The following is a 22,054-nucleotide window of genomic DNA, read 5'->3' as shown; positions in this document are numbered from 1 at the left end:
CATCTACCCTGCAGCCTCAGCCCTTCTAACGGTGCCCAGAAGAGGCTATTTCAGGACGAGGGAAACCAGGGGAAGCAGGAAATAAACAGGCTCCTTCCCCTGTCCCCAGTCTGCATGGTTCAGAGACTCAGAGTCCAGTCCCAAGGATGGTCACCCCCATCCTTGGGCAAGTGGGCAACACGGTGGGCTCAGAGTCCAGTCCCAAGGATGGGGGGTGTGAGCCCGAGTGGGCGACACGGTACTGTCCCTCGTCCCGGCACTGAGATGGGCCACCACCAGCCACACCACAACAACACACAGACTTTGTCCTGTTCGTCCCCTGCTGCCCCCCACAGCCCCCCAACACCAGTGGCCCTCAGGTCTCAGCACCCTTTATGTCACAGCGGTAACTATGACCCCACTGTGACCCAGCAGGAAGACTGAGCCACACCCAGTCCTGCGTGTCTAAAAATGGCAAAGTCGCCTATCCACCTCCAGGTCTGGAAACATTTCGTTCATGTGCATTCATAGTGTGGGTGGGGGCTCTGCCGGGTTATTTTTAGTAAATGCCCTTGGGAACCACAGCACGAAGAATGAGGCACAGCTCGGAGAGGCTCGAGGGCCCCACCCAGAGCGCCCCACCCAGAGCGTCTTACCCGGCACCCCACCCTGGTCCTATATGGACCTCTCCAAGGCCACCCCTGCCCACAGGGCTGCACAACCCAAGGCCCCATCTCACCACTTCTGCCTTCACCCCCACAGTTCATTCCCCATGAGGGAGCCAGACTGGACTTCAGCAGCCAAGAACCAGCTCCGTGCCCTCCCCCATCCAAAGGCTCTAAAGGGCTCATGTTTCACTTGGAAAAACCTGCCCTCCCAGCCCATCTGATCCCCACCACCCCCTCCTCAGCAGCCTCCATCAGCTTCCCACACAGGGGTCCTTCCAACTTCCCGAACACACCACCCTGGTTCCCGAATCTGTGCCACCCAGAGCCCTCCAAGGTGACACCACCAGAGGACAGCGGGCTCTCACAGCCTGAGGCCACCTCCTTAGCCTTGCTCCCCCCAGGCCCACCCCCACGAGGAAAGGCTCAATCTCGGTGGCTCCATTTGAGTGGCTGCTCTGCACCCCTGGCCCAGTGAGAAGCTTGGCGAGGAGCAGACGCCCACATGCGGGGTGTGGACAGCACCGGCTTTGCAAGATGAGCTCTGCAGTAAGTGTAACAAAGCAAACACATCCTGAGTCTTAAACTCCGCATGTTATATGTCGCTTATCTCTCTGGAAAACTGAAAACACTAGAGGCTAAGAAAAAAACAAGTTTTGAACAATACCCATGGGGGCGGGGAGGGTAAAAGAAAATTTATCTTTTACAAGAACTCTATGCCTTCAAAATCGACTCCCACTTACAAAGTGTGTCAGCCTGTGAGCTCCGCTGGTCTACAGAGGCGTAGCTCTCCAGTTTCCCATCTTAAACGTGGACACACAGAATTGCATTTTGAGGGCTGTACCCGCCCAGCTGATCCTGACAGACCTCTGGCCAGCTGGGACCACCGCCCCCAGCCCAGCCCCAACTTAATTCCAGGCGGCTAATCTTCCCCAGCCATTTCTTGAACACTGTAACTTCTACTGTGGCTGGAAAGGGTGCTTGCGGGCCCCAGTCCTCCCCAGCATCCCCAATGGCCCTGCCAACTGCTCCGCCCTCCTCTACTGCCGCCGCAGGGCACTGGGACAGACGCTCAGTGCGTGCTCGTCACCTGCACCCAGAGCCAGGGCTGTGCGAACACCCACGTGCACACATCCATGTGCACACACCCACGTGCACACCCATGCACTCACAAGGTCAAGCACACACACAGCAGCCCGGACTCTCCCACTCAATCTAATGGACACACACACACTCGTACTCGTGCAAACACACCCACACCACACGCACACACAGCTGCCCTTCCTGCAGCTCTTGGTTCCTCAACCTCATCAGCATGAAGGCCCCGTGACACCCCCGTGTTCCTGACATACACACACACGCGCAAACTGTTCCCTCCTGGGGCACGGCTGGCACTGAGGGTAAAGATCTAGAAGTGCCCATGTCCTAGAGCACCACTGACCTGTCTCCAGGAGGTCTTAGCAGGAAGGAAGCCCTCGCGAAAACCCGAGCCAAATGCCAGGGTCTACACTGGGGGCCCTGGCCGGGCAGCTCTGGTTAAAACATTAATGGCCAAAGCCATTAATTAGTGGCCCCTTCTGTTTCTCCATGGGGAAGAGATTCCAATGGGAAGTAATTAAAAGGTCCAGGCACTTCCACCCAGAACCCCGCACCCCCACCTCGGGGCAGCAGGGGGCAGCAGAGATCACAGAGGCACCCAACTGGGTCATTTGGCAGGCAGAAGAGCCCTGCTAGGATGTCGCTCTGCCCATTCCTGCATGAACATGGGTCGGGGGTGCACGCTTCTGCCTCCGCCCCGAGGGCTCTTGTGGCCACCAGCACTGAAGGGTGGCAGGCCCTCTGGCGGCCTCTGTGGGCACACTGGGAACGCCCTGGGATGGGCTGGGAACTCGGAGGGACACAGCAGGCTCTCCCCTCCAAGGGCGAGGAAGGGTGGCGGGAGCCAGCCCTTGTGCAAGGCTGTGTCCCCTGAACAGATGTGCCATGTTAGGGACCCCTTGGCGCTCTCCCCCAAAGCCCCGGCTGACATGCTCACGGGCCCTCAGGTTCCCTGTGGTCCTGGGCTGGGATTCCAGGGTACAGATGTCCGATCGTCTCAGACCCCCCCAGGAGTCCCTCCTTTCCCTTCCTGCCAACTTGACAACTCCCGCACCTGCCCCACCGCAGGGAGACCCAGAAGCCGAGGGTCCTGGAGAGGGCACCGCTCGGCGCCACGTGTGACAGCGCTGTGGTCCAGCCAGCGTCCCACCTACCCTATCCTGTCCACCAGGTCCCACAGCACGTTGGGGGTCGGCACCAGCGGGGAGCCATCGTATAAGACCAAGGCCGCGCCCGTGGCGAGCGCGGACACCATCCAGTTCCACATCATCCAGCCGACCTGGAACAGACCGAGGAGCACGTGTCAGCAGAGCCCTGGGCGGCCCTCGCCCACCGCTCAGCCTCGCCACCCTGTGGAGGCCCCTCAGCGGGTGCGAGCTGCCCTCTCCAACGCACGAGGCTCTGCCGCGTGGCTACAGGGGCTTGTGGCACACAGGCGGTCGCTGCGGCTGCCAGAAGAGTGTCTCCCTGGCCCTCGCTGGGGACGGCAGGAGTGAGGGACCCACTGTGCAGATGCACACGCACGGGGCGCTGCACGCTGGGCTCACGGGCACCTGGTTCCCCGCAGCACACAGGTGTCAGCAGGCAGCGCCCAGGCTGAGGTCTGGGCGGACGGGGGAGCCTCTGGGTGTGGGTGCCAGGCCCGGGAGAGAAGCAGCCTTGCACCCGGCCCCCATGTGGGCCCTTTAAAGCCAGAGGTGCCACGGAGCTGGCAGCTGCGCTTCCTTCCAAAGGGAGAGTTCATGAGGCAAACAAACACAGTGACAGAGCCAGGGAGCCAGGGGAGCGCTGAAGCAGGACTCCTGCCCCAGGCACAAAGGAGCAGCCTCCAGTAGCCTGGTCAGCTGGTGGCGCTGCTCTCACTGTGCAGCCTCAGCCCCGCCTGGTGGCCACGCCAGGGCCACAGCCAAGTGACTAGGCAGGCCACCGGCCCACACTTCCTCTTCGGCTGTAACAAATGCCCACGCCCAGCAGCCTGTCAGCCCAGACCCACTGCCCAAGGCCCCCTTGGCCCCAGTGCCCAGCAGGTGCCGAGGTGAGTCCTTCTGCAGGTCCGGGGAGGGCGTCTTCCCTGCCTCCTCCAGCCGCCGGAGGTGCCTGGGCTCACGGGCCCACACCACTTCACCGGCGCTCTGCTCCAGGCTCACCTCACGTACCTGGCCGGGACCCTCCCACCTTGCCCCTGTAAGGACCTGTGCCCAGATGACCCAGGGTCACAATCCTTAACTGAACCACACCTGCCAGCCTTTTCCCTGACGGTTACACTCACAGACCCTGGGGCTCGAGGTGGACAGGGATGTTATTCTACCTCGCCCATCACCCACCAGCCTTGCATAAATGCCTCTTCTCTCTGGATTGGCCAGAGGCACCTTCTCCTGTGCAGTTGAAAGCCAGCCATGGATGTCCCTGTGACTCACCCAGCACCTGCCCAAGGGACAGGTAGAGCTCAGCAGCTGCTTGTGAGCTCAGCTGCCCAGACAGTTACACTGGAGGCAGGAGTGGAGAGCGGGAGCAAGAGCCCAGCCTGGGGCCCTGCGGCAGAAGCTAGATTTCCCGAGCTTCTCGCGCATGGACGCGCGGGAAGGGAAGCCCCGAGCGGAGCAGCTGAGTGCCGGCACGGGGCCGGCGCCCACACTCACCGTGGTGTAGTATAGGAGGATGTCGGCGCTGCCCATGTCTCCATGCAGCATGTGCTCCTTCAGGTGCTGGATCAGGGTGCCCTGGGGAGAGCAACGTGCGTGAGTCACGCAGGCCAGGGCACCCGGGCCCACCCCACTTTGTGCAGATACCTGCCCGGGGGGGAACCTCTCTTCTCCTCCCAGAAGAAGCTGGCTGAGGGCACCTCTCCTTGACATGCTGGCCCCCTGCCACTGGGCCCCTGCCAGACCCGGCCAGCCCCTGACCGCCTGCCTACAAGCTCTGGGCCAGGAAGCCCCAGCAGAAGGGACCCAGCGCCGCAGCCGACAGCAGTAGAACGACCTTGTGCAGAGCCACAGCTAAGATGAGGGCAGAGGACTGGGGGCAGCAAGCACCCCTCTTCCTGGGCCAGTGGCCTCGCTGGACAGGACAGAGCAGTCCCTGAGAACCTTGAGTCAGAGCCTGGGGACTCTGGGTTGAGGGTAGCTCAGGCACCCGATGGACCCCTTCTGCCCCATCCCCTGCAAGGTATTACCTTTTATTTTAAGGTTTGCCGGGCACTACATTTGCAATGGCCCCAAACCACTGCCTCCCCCCGGACTGCTCTGTCCCCTGCTGCCCCAGCAGGGTCGGCTGTGTTTCCAGAGTATTCCTCACCAGCCAGCACACGTTTATTTACGCTGGCTTCTCAGCTAGACATGCTGCGCTGCAGAGTTCATAGCGCCACAGCACCTGCCCAGCCCTGCTGGGCACTGCCAGGACCTGAAGCTTCCGCCGCCATGCTCAGCCCAGACGGCAGGACCGCCTGGCAGCCCATCCTCACTGTGGGTCCTCGCCATAGCCCTGACCTCAGACTCCCGGGCTCAAGTTCCTGCTCCAAGCCCCATCACCCATCTGGGGTGTTGGGTCATGACAGCCCCAGCAGGCGGACGGGGGGGAAGCGCCTTTAGTAGCCTGCACCCTAGAACAGGACCCATGGCGCTGACGTCTGCCCCACCCCAGGCGGGCGGGGGTCTCACGGGGAGACAAGGCTCGCGTACCTGCCGCGCAGACAGCTCGCAGACACTGCAGCAGCAAGGCACTGCTGTTTCCTGTTCTCGAGCCTGTCGGCGCTTTTTTAAATCCCGTCAGGCCACTAACTGCCTCCCCCCAAGGGATCACAACCCGGGGCGAGCAAGTCGCCCCACACTCGTGGTGAGCAGGGAGCACCTGCATGTCTCAGCGGTGACAGGAGCCACAGCCGCCCTGTGGGCTCAAGTCCGGGCCTCCCCCGGCGCCCCACTTGAAGGGGGCTGCACCTCAGCATCGTGGGCCGGGGTCCTCCTGCACCAGTCCACGGCCCCTGGCAAGTAGACCTGGATGGACCTACCCCGGCAGAATGCACCATGCACTTGGGTGCCCCGGTCGTGCCCGAGGAGAACATGATGAAGAGGGGGTGGCTGAAGGGCAGCTGCTCAAACTCCAGCTGTGGGGGCTGCTCCCCTATTCCAGTGGCGAGGAAGTCATCCAGAAACACACTGTGGGCAAAAACACAAGAAACAGACCATGGACATTCCCGAGCACTGCCAGCATCAGTTCAGACCCCGACATCACTCCCATCAGATGAGGCCCCCCGTGAGTGCAGGGATGGACCTGCAGACGAGTCCACATGGCGGCTCCACACGGCACGGAGGCCTGGGGACGAGCCTCTCTGTGCTTCCAGCCTGCGCCCTGGCTCGCAAAGGGAAGTGGGAGCCCTGTGGTCGGAATTCTTCCCCTTTCCCCAGAGGGCCAGGGAGGGTGACAGCAGGCCCCCACCTTTCCCAGCACGGGAAGGTCACGGCACCGAGCAGGCCAAGGTCCAAAGCTGCGGCTGCCACAGGTGAATTTGCAAAGCAAAGAGGCTGAGCAAACAGATGCCTTGTGTTGTCACTACTCCACCACAGCCAGGGTTGAGCAGCAGCTCGGTACAAATATTTGCCTAGGGACAGATGAGGCCTAGGGACTGTCACCTACGGTGTCCACCCAGCCCTGGACTAAGGGTGACACCCAGTGGCCATGCATGTGGCCAAGACCCAGCCAGGGGCTCTGCTTTCTGAGCAAAAACAGGGCCATGGCAGCTGCCGTCCAGCCGGGGACTGGAGGCTTCTCTATTTGACGCTGCAGAAACACCCATCCCAGAGCCTAGCCTGGGCCGGCGCTGGAGGAGAAGAGAGACGGGAGAGGAAGAAGTCCAGCTGCCTGACAAGTGGAACTGCCTCCGTGAGGGGGATATGAAACTGGGCCCACAGCAGAGCTAGGACATGCACCCCAGGGCGCAGCGGGGAGCCAGGCGGGCCGAGACGCCTCCTTCAAGATAAGGGTGCTTTCAAAAGGGCACCCAGAACAGCTCCACTCAGACACAGACAACAAGGCTTCTGCCCGGAGTGTGTGAGAGCTGTCCACAGAGGACTGTGGCCAGCAAGAGCACCCTTCTCACGCCCCCACCACGACCCGGGCCCCTACAGAGAGCACCCACACTGACCGGGCACTTCACACCTAGAAAACCTTCCCTTCAAATGGCCTGTAAATCTCAGCAAACGGTGATTATCTCTGCGGCCTTTCTGGGAAGTGGAAAGCCCAAAGGGTGGCTGCCCCTCCCAGGCTTCCACACAGGCGGGTGGGTGTCTGGTCTGGCCACAGCCTCCATCGCTGCCCGGGAACGGGGCAGCCATCTGCACTGGGGGATGCCAAGGGGCCGACTGGACGCTCCAGTCCGGTCCTCACTGTTGACAGACATGGACGAAGAGCGGGGTCCTGCCGTGTGGCTACCATCCACCCTGGGACGGGGGGCCCAGCTCCAGGGCCCACGGGTCCCCAGCACACATGAGGCCTCTGAAGTGAAGTCCGCAGAACCTGGGACCCCAGGGGGCTGCGGGGGCTCCCTGGGACAGCGCTCGGCTTACCTATTGGGAACCTTGGAAATGTCTATCCTCTCTCTGGAGGAGACGTAAGGAATCACCACCACCCTCTTCAAGTCCGGCAGTCCTGAAAGGAGAACATGGTTGCACACGCAAAATGTGCGAACATGGCTTTTCTAAGCAGAGGTGATTCAATGTAGGGACGGGGCTTATCGAGGATTCTGGAGCTTGCACTTTGCAGAGGCCCGGTCGGCGCCGGGGCCCTTGTCCCTCACCACACACCTTTCACCACCCGCAGCAGCTTGTCCAAGTGGCCGTGCTCCTTGCCGTTGTACTGCACAGCCTCCACGGAGAAGATGAGCTTCGGCTGAATCTGGGAAAACCGGTCCAGGACACCCTGGAAGCAGAAGGAAGAGTGGGCCTGGGCCTGGGCCATGGGCAGGCAGCAGTTGGCCCTGGCCCGCTGCGCCCCCTCCCCTTGGGGGATGATTCTGGCTGGGAGGTCGGGGCGTGCCCCCAGAGACGTCAGCACTCCCAGCATCGACATCAGAAGCACAAGGACTTCCAGACACCACAAGGCCAGACCCCGAACTTATGGGGGCCAGACTCCACTCGGCTCCTCGGGCAAGGGATGAGATTCGCCTTCAGGCGACTGCAGGAGCTCCCACACCCCGGTTCTGCTCTAGGCTTCACTTCTGAAGCGGCCCCCTCCACGCCCTGTTGGACACTTTCAGCCGAGCAAATAATCCTGCAGATGTGGACACAGGTAAACAGGCCCATGTTCGGAGCAGGCTGGCCGACACCCAGGTGCCCTTGTGGGCCCACCAGTCTGCCGCCCCACCCAGCACTCCTCTTTCCTGGAAGAGGACACACCTGCCACACAGGTGCTGAGTTGTCTCTGGAGCAGGTGCAGACAGCTGTGACTGAAGCAAACGTCCCCACCCTGTGCTGCCCTGGGGTGACAGAGAAGGCTCTTTTCCCCCAGACCCCTCCAGCCTTTCTCAGGCCCAGACCACGGTGGTACCACCATCACCCACAGAGCGCTCCTGGGCCGGGGTGGGGGCAGGCATCTCCCAGAGCAACTCTGCTGTTCTCTCGGAACAGATGGCAATGAGGACAAGGGTCTCCAGACAGAGGCCTGGGCCTAGGCTGGGAAAGGTGGGGGACTCAGCAACACCAAGATGCTTCTGGCTGTGGCGGGGGTTCAGGCTCTCCGAGCAGCCCCAGGCTAGAGGAGCCAACACCCCCAGCCGCTTCTGATCTGAACAGGGTGCGCAGCCACCCGGCGAGCAGGAGGCCAGGGCCGGCGTGAATGGCGACAGTTGGCAGCAGGGGACACCTGCCCTGTGAGCCACACAAGCCGTGCACATTGCAGCCCAGGACCGTGCCTGGGGGCAAGGGACCAACTCGCCCAGTGCTCTGGTTGGACTCCCCCAGTGTCCTTAAAAAAGCCGCCAAAGGTAAACAGTGAAACAAGGGAGAAGAAGCAAACAGGATGAATGAAGCAGGATGCATGGTGAGGCGGGAAGGCGGTCCCGAGGAGCAGAGCCCACTTCCCACCCCCAACCCCAGGAAATGCCCCCCAGGCCCAACATTTCCACACCAAAGCTCAAGGACAGCACAGCTAGGAGCTGGAGGGGGTTGGGGGCCGGGGCACTGGGCGAGGAGACCACAGGGGCAGGGCAAGGAAACAGGGAGCTTGCTGCAGATTTGTCTGCGCCGTGACAATGGAGTGGGGTCCTGCTGTTACCAAACAGCCAGACCACGGGAGTCGCCTCCCTGCTTGTGAGTGGAGGAAGGGCAGCCGCCTGCCCTCCCCACGCCTGTAAGTGCTGCATGAGCCCCGTGAGAGACAGTGCCCCCCAGGATGCATTTTCAGTGGCCCAGAGTGGGGGAGACCTTCAGGCTTCATTGTAGATTTCAGAGGAGCTCCCTTCCTGAGCCCCTGGGGCCCCCTGAGGGTGGAGGCAGTGCTCTTGGGAACTAAGCAGGTGTGTGGACCACAGAGGAACCCTGGGTGTCGCAGGTCCCAGGTCAGGCCCACAGTCACACTCGGGAAAGCTCCCCACTCCCTCACCGGCCAACAGCGAGGCTCTGGTCCATGGACTACCCAGGTCCCGGCACACGGGCTGGGCCCACCTGAGCAAGCGCCGGGGCTTCCCAGAGGAGGCCAGTGCCGCAGCCAGAGCCGTGAAGTCACCAGCAGCCTGACCCACTCCCTGCGAAGGTGACCAGGGGTCCACGCCCACCTGGCTGGTAGGACAGAGGGCCCTACGCCTGCACCCTTCACCTGGGGCCCAGAGCCCGGGCAGGGCAAAGCATCTTGGAAGGGAGGCCTGGGCACTGCTGTCTTCTGGCCTGACGAAGGGGTTCCCGGAGACCTGGGCGGCCGCCCCTCCGGGCACAGCTGCTGCATGCAGAGCGGGGCCAGCCTGCCCCCTCGCGAGGCTCCAGCCACAGCCACAGCTCCAGAAAGCCCAGCTTGGCTGAAACTATGGAGGACAGGCCCTCGGAGCTGTTTCCCCACCAGCAGCCCCTGCAGGGCCAAGATCAGCTGGAGGTATCTCGGATGTCTGACTCCCCTCACCTCTCCATCCCAGGAACCCTATGGCCGACACATACCCCCACACCCGGAATCCACCCCAAGAGCTCCCCTCTCTGCCAAAGCTTCACTCAGGGGTCCTTCCAGGCCGGGGTGAGGGACATGACCAGGCCCCCTGCCACACACTGCCAACCTGGCCACTGGCTCTGAACAAGTTAGAAAGTTACAGTGTAATTCAAAATACCTGCGTCCAGTACAGTGTTCACAGTGCCATGGGAGGGCCACCCCTCACAAGTGGCCCCCCACCTTGGGTGCTCAGACCCAAGGCCCTTGGTCAAGGTCACCAGGCCAGGAGGCCACCTGCCTAGACCACTGCGCCACCCTGCGTGTTCCCCAACCTCCCAGAGCCTCCTGCCAGTCTTCCGCCACACAAGTGCCAAGAGGCCAAGGGCACTAACACCAGAGGCAGCGCCCTGAGACATTGCCACCGCCCAGTAGCTGACACAGCCCATGCAGAGCCTGGGCATCCACAGGCCACACTGCAGCCCAGGCTCAGGGCCGCCCTCCCTGCCCAGGGTGGGCCTGGGCAGAGGCCACCGGGACAGTCCAGAGGAACCCCAGAGGTGCTTGGAACCTCCCCCCAGCGGCCTGGGAACTGCCCATTCATATTGCCGGTCCACCCAGCACCTTCTGTCCACTTCCTGCTGTCACACCTTCAACCCACTCAACACTGGTCATCATCAGCCCCATGGCAGGCATGATCCAGCCTTTTCTTTGCCTACTCGGCCTGCTCACCCACTGCCCTTGGGCCTGAGGGGGCCAGTGGCAGGGCTCCAGCCTCACCCCAGACTGGCCTCACCACCCCCTGAGCTCCTCCAGGCCTGAGTGGGAAAAGTGTGCCTGCTCCTCTCCCCCATGGGATGAGCAAACAGGACGGGTCTGAAACCCCAACCTTTCCAGGACAGTGGGGTAGACACGAGTTTGAAGCTCAGACCCTGACTTGACCTGGGGACAAGCCTGGCACCCACGGAAGGCCCTGCCGCATCGGTTCCCCGGTCCTCCTACACCTTTACCTCCTTCCACACCTCTCTTCCCACTGCCCCACTTTGCAACCCAGAGAGGGCAGGAAACTTACTTGGGGCACACAGCAGCAGAGTCAGGCAACCCAAGCCACTGGCCAGCCTGGACAGCCCGATACAAAGGTCACCCTGGTGCAGTGCCAGGGCCGCAGGCACCTGTGTCCTCCCACGGGCAGTACGGTGTCTCCTGCGTGTGTCCCCCTCCACCCCCAGCCCTCCCCGAGGCTCTGGGAGAGGAGAGGTCTGGCCAGGGAGTCCTCTCTGCTGCTGCTTTCCTCCCGTCGGGGACCAGTGCATGCTTCCTGCTCCTGCCTGACCACTCTGGGCAGCTGGGTGCACCTTGGGCCCGTAAGTCCCCCAGCCGACAGGGACTAAGTGGCTGGGCCCCTCCCACACAGCGCAGGAAGCCAAGGCCCAAAGTGAAAGAGAAAAAGGGCAGCCGAGGATGCTAGGGTTCCTGTGAAGGTCTGTGATAACACCTGCAGAACTAATCTGGAAAGCCGCCTGCAGAGGCTGAGCGTTAGACACTCACAGTCAGGAAGTCACCTGAGAGGCTGGCCCCGGCCTCTGGCCAGCGCCCACCCGGGCACATGCCGCCAGTGGGCACACCGCCGTGGGGATGCTGGGTGGGGGTGAGGGAGAAGAAGGGCCGTCCTGAGATCGAAAGTGAGGTCCCTCAGGCTGCCCTCTCTGCTATCCTCACCCCAGGCCAGGGCCACGAGGCCCTTGGGACACCGTCTCCTTCCAGCCTGGGCAGACCTGCACCACTCTGATCCCCAAGCCCGTCAGTGGGCAGGGCCCGACCTCATGTTCCCCCTGCACAGCCTCAACCCCCAGGCACCCTCGGGCACGGGGCGGCACCATAGGCGGGCCCGGGACTCACGTTCACTCCGAAGTCTGGGGACGTGGAGCTCCAGATGGCGCCAATGCTCGCTGCGGCCAGCATGGCCTCCACGGCGTGCGCACTGTTGGGCAAATAACCTGCCGAAGGGACACGGGGACAAAGCCTTGGGTTCGGGGCTTCGGATTTCAAAACGTGCCTCTGAGAGCCAGGGCAGGAAAGGGGGGCTGGCTCGCGCCGCAGAGCACAGCCAGCCTTACCCCACCTCCCCCCAGCGGCCTGGGAACTGCCCATTCAGATCGCAGGTCACCCAGCACCTTCTGTCCACTTCCTGCTGTCACACCCTCCAACCCACTCGACACTGACCAGCATCAGCCCTGGCGGGCATGACCCAGCCTCTCCTCTGCCCACTCAGCCTCCCACCCCAGACTCAGTCACGTCTCCCGCTGTCCCGCCTCGGGGCCTCTGCACAGCTCTGCCTGAACCCCCTGCACACGCAGCTTTCCCCACACGGCTGCTCATCCTGCAGTCTTCACTCCGTTGGACTTTCTCAGACACACCTTTCCCAAGTCCCTAATTCAGCCTGTCCCCCCACCCCCGTCGTCACCATAAAACACACCGACTTGACCCTCACCAAACGTTGCCTAATTATCACCTATGCATAATCACCACAACTGCTTATTACCTGGCTCCCATGTGAGGGCTGAGGCTTGGTCTGCCTTGTTCTTTGCTCCACCAGGCCCAGCTGCTCTCAACTGCCTACTTGACCACAGGAGTGGGTGTTTGCTGTTTGTTTCTTAGGGTTCACAGGCTTCTCCCCTGTCAGGACGTCAGGGTCCCAAGAGGCTGGGATCCCGTCCAGTTCACCTGCACCCCCATCCCAGGGCACCCCTGCCATCTGGATGAGAACATAAGACTCGTGAAACTGTGAGTATAAACCAAAGGTCTCAATAGGGTCCCTGCCCCAGGGGGACCAGAAGAGCTGGCTGTGGGGACCCACATACAGCCAGAGGATGCCACCTACACCGGCCAGAGATGGAGACCTGCACAGCTCTCACCCCTTATGCCTCCACTGATGCCTCATGCGGACTCATTCCCTGGTGTTTGTCTCAGGACACATGTCCACTCCCCCCCACCCCCGTAGCCACCAACAGGACAAACGTGCCACCAGGCTGATGGTGATAGGCCCAGGACACCCCAAGAAAGCACAACCAAGAGGGATCCCAACTGTCCCAACACACCCCTCTCGTCCTCTCCAAAACCACGGCTCCAGACAGAGCTCTGGCCTCTCATTCAATAAATACATGCACACGCACACACACACACGTGTGATTTCAGGTGGGTCACAGGACAACTTAAAAATAAATCCAGGGCAGCGTGAGCTGTGACAGATTCCTCAGAGGTGCTAATGCTTGAGCAGAGACCTCTGTGAGCCCAGCGAGGCCTCAAATCACAGGAGGGACCGCAGCAACTTGGGGCATCCTTTCTACCTGACCCAGTCCTCGGCAGTGCCATAGGGCAGGCCCTGCCCCACGCCCAGCTGCGCCACCCCAGGGGAGCCCCAGCCCAGCCACTCACAGAGAAGGTCCCTGCCCTCTCCGCAAACACCCACTGAGGGCCCAGCCAAAACCCTGGGAGAGGCACACCCAGGCTAAACTCTGAGGTCCCCAGGCCAACGCCCCGCCTCGGGCTTCTCCTGAAGCAGCCCCAGCCCTGCAGCGCCCATCCCATGGAGGGGGCTCCCCTTCATACAGAGGGGAGGGACATCGACAGCCCCTAGAGCAGGCAGTGGTGTGTCCTGAGTACCGCCCACCCATCTTGACAGCCAAAGCTCCTGGAGCAGAGACCACGCCCACATGCCGGCCTTCACATTCCCCACAGAAGCCAAAGTGAAAAGAAACCGAGGAAAGCACCTGAGCTGCCTGTGGAGGATCGTGGCCACATACCGATACCCCAGGAAACAAAAGCTGACCGAGGATGGACCAGGGAAGGGAGGAGCCTGGCCACTGCAGGCGCCAAGCCTGGCTCCTTCCAGCACCTGAGGCCCAGCTCTCAGGCCCTGCCACCAGGCCTCGAGCCATTTCTGCTACCTGGACTGCCCTCCCCTGCAGGGCGAACCCTTGATAGCCACCCTGGGACCAGTGCCCACTGCTCTTGGAACTGCCTTGGGCCCTGGGACAGCGCAGGAATGGAGCAGAGGGTCCCTGCTGCACAGACCTTACAGCAGCCTCAGAAAGGCCGGGCCTCCTCCTGGGGCCCCTGCCGCCTGTGCAGGACGTGGGTGGGCAGCGGTCTTCCTGCCCTGGCAGCTGCCACCGGGGTCTGGGCACAAGAGGAAATCAGCCAGACACCAACACCCCCTCGGCCAGGTTTTGGGGATCAGGAATCAGTCAGCAGGCATGTCAGCAAAATGGAAAAACGTGCAGGGCAAAAATTCTTTGGGAAGGCCGGAGGCGGCTAGACGGCTCCCGGAAAACGCTGCAGCAGTTCCCCCAACCCGGGAAGGGACCCCGTCTCCTGAGTTGAGCTGGGTTTAAGGACCGTCACGCTTGTAACCTGTGGCTCTGGCTTTGCCCCAGACACTCTCACATGCAATAGGCCCTGGGCCGGGAGGGAGCCCCACAGGCCCCTCCCCACAGTCAGGCCCTGCCAGACTTGGAGGCGCCCCTCTGCAGTGACCTCACTTCTCGGTTGATTTTTTTTTTTTTTTCGCTGAAGCAACTGCAAGCCACACATTCGGCTTCCGTTTCCTCCCCAGGACCCACACACTCACCGACCACTCGGTCTCCCTTCTTCACGCCCATTTTCCTCATTGCCGAGGCGAACAAAGCCACTTGCTGCCTCAGCTCCTGGAAGGTCACCTTCACGATCTCCTCCTTGCCCTCCCCTGTGAAGAGGAAAGGGGCCAACTGAGGTCTGAGCCACAGGCCAGAGGAGAGCCACCCCTGAGCACGGCAGGTTGGAACCCCTGCCAGAGCAGCAGCGGGAGGGTTAGGGAGGCCGGAGGGAGGCAGGCCTGCGACCCAAGGACCTGAGGCCACATGGACACAAGCCCCTGGATGCCTCCCACGACCTACACACAAAGACTTTGTTGGGTTGCAGTTTTTTTTTTTTTTTTTTTTTTTTAACTTTTCAAGTTGACCTAATTCTATAATCCCAGGAAATCCTGAAGACCTGCAGAGAGGCCCGGCCCCTCTCCACCTAGGTCCCCCCTCCAGCGTCCTCTGGCATGACCTGAGTGCACTGTCAAGGCCAGCAAACTGATGCTGACACCACGTGTGGGCAGGGACTTTGTTTTGTAGCATTTCCATGACAGCAATCTCAGGCTAAATCCAGTATATCTCCTTCTCCTCCCACAACCTGTAATAGTCCTGCCTCCCGCCCATCAACCCCAGTGACACCACCCGTCCCTTCTCCTCCTCTGCGGTCTATCCCATTGTATCAAGATTGCTGCAGAAACAGGTCACGCCACAGGCAGTTCTTGAGGCTTTTGTCCTTAGTACGATGCTCTCAAGAGTAAAGTCAGTCTGTGGACAGGTCTGTGGCCCCCAGAGTGAGCCGGCTCAGCAGTCATGGTTATCCCCACAGCACCTCATTGGCTCCTTTTGATTGCTGCGTAGTGTTCTATCTTTGGTTGTGTTTTAATGATATTTTTTTCACATTATCAAGGTAATACAAGCTCACTATAGAAAACCTTAACAGAAAACAGCCTCCCTAGTGGCGCAACGGGTTAAGTCACAGCACTATGAAGTGATCAGCAGCCACTGCAGCACAAGTTCAATCCCCAGACAGGGAGGCCTGTGTGGTACATCAGACCTCTCCTTTTTCCTTGCTGCTCCCCACCGACTGTAGATTTCAATGGACCCACCTGTTCTGCTCCCCACTGTCTCTGGTGAATCCTCTCAACCCCCACACTTCTGGCCTGCACCCCATCTCTTGTATGCATAAATATTAAAAAAAAAAAAAACCTCACATTTCAAAAATATGTAGATGGGAAAGAAAATAAAATGATCACCCTCACCTCACAAATGCACTTCAGAACAGCGAGCTGCTACCTTTCACCCTAGGGATGGAGCAGGCCCGGCCTGGCGATGCCCTGGTGACCATGTCCCAGAATTTATCCTCTCGTTCTCCCTCTGACATGGAAAGGCCTGGACTGAAGTGCTGAGGGGATAACCGTGACTGCTGAGCCTTGGGTGTGAGGTGCCGGCTCATTCTGGGGGCCAGCTGTGGAGTCATGGGGCCCCTCAGCAGTTGATGGAGAAGCCCCACAGTGAGAGCTGAGGCTCCTTCCCATACCCTACAGTCCCCCCCCAGCCCTGGACATGGGCCTACCGGCCTCCCGAGGACGGCTGCCCTGCCAACACCCCCACCCTGACCTCATAGGATACCCCCAGCCAGAACCACCCAGCTAAGCACTTCTGGCTGTGCACCCACAGAACAGTCAGGCCCTGAGGGGTCCTGTTTTAAGCCATGTTTGGGGGCCACTGCTCCCCAGTGAAACCAGCCAGCTCGGGTGGCTGCAGCCAAGCAGGGAGCCTCACGGGTGTGCTGCCTACGGGCGAGACACCTGTCCTGGCCAGTCTTTCATGCAGATGGCTCATTCCTGCACTGCCCGCTCTGCTACTCAAGGACATGACATGTCTCATCTCACGCCCTGACTTCCTCTCCTGTAAATCTGGTTCTTCCAATTTACCTAAAGTTACACCTGTGTCGTCCACCCTGCTGGTCTCACCTCACCAGCTGCCTGCCCCACCTCTCCCGTGCCGCCCGTCACTGGCTGGCCTGGGAAGATTCGCAGTAACCTAAGCACTACCTCTCCAAGCCACAAGGGGCCATGCAGGCAGGTTCTGGCGGATCAGCACCTCAGGGCTGGTGCATTTCACTTGGCCCCAACCCTGGAGCCTGCACCAGACGCCCCGAAGTGTGTGGAGGGACAAGCAGGCCCAGGGCAGACTACACCAGTCCTGCACACAGGGAGAGGAAGGACAAGTAAGAGAAGCACAAAGACGGCCAAACAGTTGTGCCAAAGCTCCCACATCTACCACCAGTGTGCCGCGGAGGGAAGGGAGCTAATGTGTAAGTAAGATGCGCCCCCGGAGGGAAGACACCGAGGCAGGACAGCGTCATCACAGAAAGAAGGTCAAATATTTAAAAGAAGAGGGATGGTGAAGAGGGGAGAGGAGCGTGAAGCGAATTCAGCAGACATGGCTCTGGACGCACGTCTCCTTAAGCCACACTTGGCACTGGACAAGGAAAGGGTCAGCCAGCAGGCATCTGTCAGTGTGCTGGGGAAGGCGAGGGGAAAGGCGGGACACGAGAGGGCGGAGACAAGCCCACGGTCTAGCGTGAACCTCGCAGGCCAGGAGAAAGGTGGTCCGGCCGTGGCTATCTATCTTGCGCCAAGACAGGAGGAGACACAGAGAGCTGGCACTCTTCCCTCTTCAGACCACAACAGATGCCACGACTCTGGCGTCCCAGCAAGGCTGGTGTCGTGACTCTGGGTTCACGGCCCGTGGCAGGCCCTGCGGTCGCGCAGATGTGAGAAGGGATGAAGCCCACACCTGTGAGTGTGGAGGTGGCCTTGAAGATGAGCCGCAGGGCAGGAGGCCTCAGCAAACCCCTGGGGCAGGAAGTAGGTGGGGGCGGGGCCTGGGGAAGTGACTGTGCTGGGCAGGGAGTTTAGTCTGGGAGTGATGAGGATATTCTGGAACTAGAGATAGTGATCTCTACAGGGTGAGTGCTGATGTTAAATGAAATACGTCCTCATGGAAGAAAGCATGTGCCCCCGCCCCCCCAAACCGAGGCTCCCAGGCTTTCTGCGGTGCTGCATGACCAGGGTCAGGTGTGGCCTGACCCTGTCTACACAGTGGAGCTGGAATGCTGTGAATCAAGTCCTACCATTCTGAAGGAATTCAATGAAACCCTGGCTGATCCTCATTCATCACTTTTTTTTAAGATTTATTTATTTATGGATATAAGAGATACAAGAGCTGAGGTAGAGTCCAGAGGTGTGGGGCTGGGGATGAGAGGATTTACCAGAGACAGAGTAGGAGCAGTACAGGCAGATCAACTGAAATGCACTGCTGAGGGGAGCAGTGGGTGAGACAGGAGAGGTCTGCTGCACCATGTGGGCTGTCTCCCTGGCCAGGGATTGAACTTGTCCTGCAGTGGCTGCAGATAGCTTCATATTGCTGTGCTGTAATCCCTTGCACCACCAGGGAGGCCCCCATTCATCATTTTAAAAGCCAGGACTCAACATAATGGTCTTGCCTAAAGTGGACACAGCCTAGGAGACCACTATGAGCCCCATAATCCCACACACAAGCCGTCCTCACCAAGGCCAGAGAAGCCCCAGAGACTGGGCGCCCAGCAGACCCCAAAGTCAGCCTCCAGCCTCTCCTTCTTTGCACCCGCTGGCTCCTCCCGTCACTCTGCCCCCTGGCTCAGACCCCTGTGGGACAGCCATCCCCTCTGAAGCTGCCACAGTCCCCAGCCTCTCCAGGCCTCTGCCAAGTGCCATGCCCGCACGTCCTGCCCTCTGCCAGCTATTCAAGGGTCCAAGGCTTGCTGCAGCTCCCAGCGCTCTCTCTGCCTCGAATGCCCCCCCCACCTCTCTGACTCCCTCACCTTGTTCAAGTTCTGCTCAGGCCCCTCCACACTAGCCTTCCCCAGCAGTCCCACTAAACCAGCCCTGTACCCCACCCTACCGCGTCGCCCCAGTGGTGCTGTTATCTGTTCTTTTTCCTTACGTGCATTTTCTTAGTTACTGTTGACCTCACTGGAAGGCCAGCAACCAAAAGTAGGAACTTCGTCCACTCTGGTCAGTGTTGTGCAACTGTGGCCTTACACTATGGGGGTGCTCACTGCAGACCTGGAGTGCTGGGTGGGTGGATGGACAGGTGGGTGGATGGCTGAGTGGAAGGGGAGAGGGAGGGAAGGAAGGAGGAGGAGGAAGCCTGGATAGATAGTTAGGAAGGTCGACAGACAAGAAGGTGGACAGGTGAGTGGGTGGAGGGCAGGGAGAGGGGAGGGCATGCAAATCCCCTTAAAGAGCCAGGGAGCGCCATAGAGTGGGCATGGGCCAGCCTTAATGCCTCAAGGCTAACTATTCATGCAGCCTACCCTGCATCAAGCTAAGAGACACAAAAGGGAACAAAACATCCTGCAGAGCCAACACAACATGACACTCCATGGTTCTTAGCCAGCAATGGGCAGCAGCAGCAGGTGGGCTTAGAAAAAGATACAACCTGTGCCCCACCCCATGCTCTTAGAGGTCACCTGGGACTGGCTTGAAATAAAAGCCGCACAGGATTGCAGCTACAGAGCCAAGTGCATCCCCAAGGACTGTTTACAGTGCTCTAGCTAGCTAACCCTACACTCCTTGGTTTAATCCTTAAAACCCCAAAGCAGGTACCATCATCTCCTCTGGCATCATCTCCATTTTCAGAGACAGAAACTGACCTAAAGAGATCCAGTGACTTGCCCAAGGTCACACAGCTCCTGAGCACAGAACTAGTACTCAAGGGGCCTCCCTGGTGGCACTAGGGGTTAAAGTGCAAGGGGGGGAGGGGGAGTTAAAGCAATAGCTATCAGCTGCCACTGCAGTTCCATCCCCAGCCAGGTGACTGGCATGGCATGGCAGACCTCTCCTGTGTCCCCACTGTTCCCCTCAGCAGTGTGTTTCAGTACATAAGTCTGTTCTGCTCCCTGCTTTCTCTCTAGTGAATCCTCTCACCCACCCCCCCCCCCACACACACACCTCTGGCCTATACCCCAGTTCTTGTATACACAAATAGTGCTGTTTTTGGTTTTTTTTTTAAGTGCTGTGCTTTAACCTGCTGCGCCACCAGGGAGGGCCCTTATGCAAAAATAAATAAATCTTTTAAAAAAGAACTAGGGCTCAAACGTAAAGACCCTCACCCAGATGGCATTTACTCCTATTCCAGGGTCTACTTGTACACCATGATTGTCTCACTTCCCATCCCACACCAGCTTGGTGTGAAGCCCCTGCAGAGGCAAGGATGTGGTCCCACAAAAATGAAAACAGGGGCCCTCCCTGGTGGCGCAGCGGGTTAAAGCACTGCACTGAGAAGCTAAAGCCACTTCCGCATGAGTTCGATCCCCGCCTGCCCCGATCCCCGCCTGCCCCGGAGGTGACCACATGGCGCGGCAGACCTCTCCTGACCCGCCCGCTGCTCTCCTCAGCAGTGTACTTTGTCGATCAGCCTGTTCTGCTCCCCACTCTGTCTCTGGTGAAGCCTCTCGCCACCCCTGAGCCTCTGGCCTGTACCCCAGTTCTGTATGTACAAATAAATAAAATCTTTAAAAAAAAAAAAAAAAATGAAAACAGGAAGCCAGGGAGAAGATGGACGGGCAGGTAGGGAGAAGAGCAATGGGGACCCCTTCATAAAGGACGGAGAGATCATCCTACACACCCCCACAGCTGCTAGACTATCAGATTCCAGCCCCACCCAGAAACCAGAGCCTTCAACCATGACAAGAGAAGACTCCATAATGTCCCGTCTCCTCTTCCTAAGCAGACTGCCCCAACAGAACAGAACATTTTGTGTCTAAAAGGGGTAAAGGAGCTTTCATACTCACAGAGCCATACTGTGATCACCTGGTTGACATGTATGAAAAGCTCGAACCCTAACACTACCAGGTAAATTCAGTGTTACTGGTTACAAAACCTCATTTGGCTGGTTTATTTCAAACACTCCATTTCTGCCAACTCCTCCAGAGCCTGCTCAGTACATACACTGAAATATTCTTTAAACTTTATTCTAGAAGCCCATGGAGAGAAATGTTAGCTGGGCCTCCACTGTTAACTTTCCAAGTGGCTCTGAGCTACCTATTTAATATTGGGCATCTCGATTTCGTCCATATAAAAGGACCATGTGACTGTCTCCACCCCTTCCCAGAAATAATAAAAACTCAATAGATTTTTTAATTGCACTGGACAGGTGCCAAGAGCTGCCATTACAAAAGCAGTATGGCGGTTCCTCAATAAACTAAACTCAGAACACCCTATGATCCAGGGATCCCACTCAGGCTACATATCCCAAAGAATCCAAGGCAGGCCCTCAGAGAGCCCTCTGCACAGCATCATTATCCACACTAGCCCAGAGGCGGAAGCATACTATGACAGATGGGTAAAAAAAAGGTGATCTTGACACTTAGCCAAATAATATGCAGCTTTTAAGTCATTCTGGAACAGCTACCACATGGATGAATCTGGAGGACATTACAGTGAGTGAGTAGCCAAAGAACAGTATACGGAGGCCAGTAACCAAAGGACAAATATTGTATGACCCCACTCACAAGGAAGAGCCAACACATTCAAACTCACACAGACATTATCAAAAGGTGCCTACCCGGGGCTGGAGGAAAGAGCAGGGAGCTGGTGATTAGTGAGCACAGAGCTCCATGCTGCAGAAGAAAGGGTTCTAGAGATGCCAGGCGGCAGCAACGGAGCACACACCCTGAGCTGCGCGCTCGTCAGCACCGGGTGTTAAGTTCACCATCACGTGTTCCACCACCATAAACAGGGAAAAAGAAAAGCGCCCTGAAATTGTTTGAAAAATCACACTTTACAGGTCCTAAAGGGGCTCTCCAGACACCAGCCCACACTCACACAAGTAACTTCTGGAACACTCAGGGAGGAAAAGGCCACTCCTCGGGACTCACTTGCAACATAAAGGGCCACTTTGTCATTGTCCTTGTGCCGAAGGAGATTTTCCGCGTAGTTGAGACGGCTGCCTTTGAACCACTCGGGGACGTCCGCTATCCCTTTCGATGGGTCCACCACCTAGAGAAAAGACAGTGAGCATCACACACATGCAAGGGGCCACGCACGAATGGCCAGCAGCGGCCCACACCCTGGGGAGCCACTGCTTCCCTGACCGTGGCTCCTTCCTTCCAGGCTAACACTGAACTGGCCTGAAGGCTGGAGAGTGAGAACACAAATAAACACTCCGTGGTCAGCAAGATGTACTGAACACCGGGAAGGAAGCTGCTGTGAATCAAGCTAAAGCATTGCACCACAGTAGAAAGAGAAAGTTAACTACCTCCATCTTGGCTATCTTAACTCACCCACTACCTTGATTTCAGCAGTCACGCCCTGACTGATCCATGATGGTCCATCACACCATCATATGTGCACCTTAAATACTGTCAACTATTGCTCAATAAAACTACGGAAAGGAGTTATTAGCAGGAAAAGCACCACCCTATGAATGGAAGCTCAGCAAATATTTACTGAGCACCTACTTTATGACACAGAAGGATGACGGAAAATAAAGACTGACATGGTAGCTGCCTATGTCTGAGCC

At 59.0% G+C, this 22,054-nt stretch overlaps 1 protein-coding gene across 1 annotated transcript in view; it reads right to left on the bottom strand.

The window, feature by feature from the left end:
- Positions 1-22,054, bottom strand: part of AACS (acetoacetyl-CoA synthetase) — a 38,859-nt gene that overhangs the window by 10,108 nt on the left and 6,697 nt on the right. The window contains exons 3-10 of the mRNA XM_012730976.1: positions 21,411-21,531; positions 14,494-14,607; positions 11,763-11,860; positions 7,541-7,655; positions 7,304-7,385; positions 5,749-5,896; positions 4,382-4,462; positions 2,897-3,021 (exon numbers count right to left, since the gene is read on the bottom strand). Of these exons, the coding sequence (XP_012586430.1) occupies positions 2,897-3,021; positions 4,382-4,462; positions 5,749-5,896; positions 7,304-7,385; positions 7,541-7,655; positions 11,763-11,860; positions 14,494-14,607; positions 21,411-21,531 (884 nt within the window). The remainder of the gene's footprint in view (positions 1-2,896; positions 3,022-4,381; positions 4,463-5,748; positions 5,897-7,303; positions 7,386-7,540; positions 7,656-11,762; positions 11,861-14,493; positions 14,608-21,410; positions 21,532-22,054) is intronic.

Source organism: Condylura cristata, unplaced genomic scaffold, assembly GCF_000260355.1.
Source record: "Condylura cristata isolate star-nosed mole 26May11 unplaced genomic scaffold, ConCri1.0 scaffold00029, whole genome shotgun sequence".
Taxonomy (NCBI): Eukaryota; Metazoa; Chordata; class Mammalia; order Eulipotyphla; family Talpidae; genus Condylura; species Condylura cristata.
The sequence above is the reverse complement of the archived record's forward strand: the minus strand, read 5'-3'. Positions and strand labels throughout refer to the sequence as shown.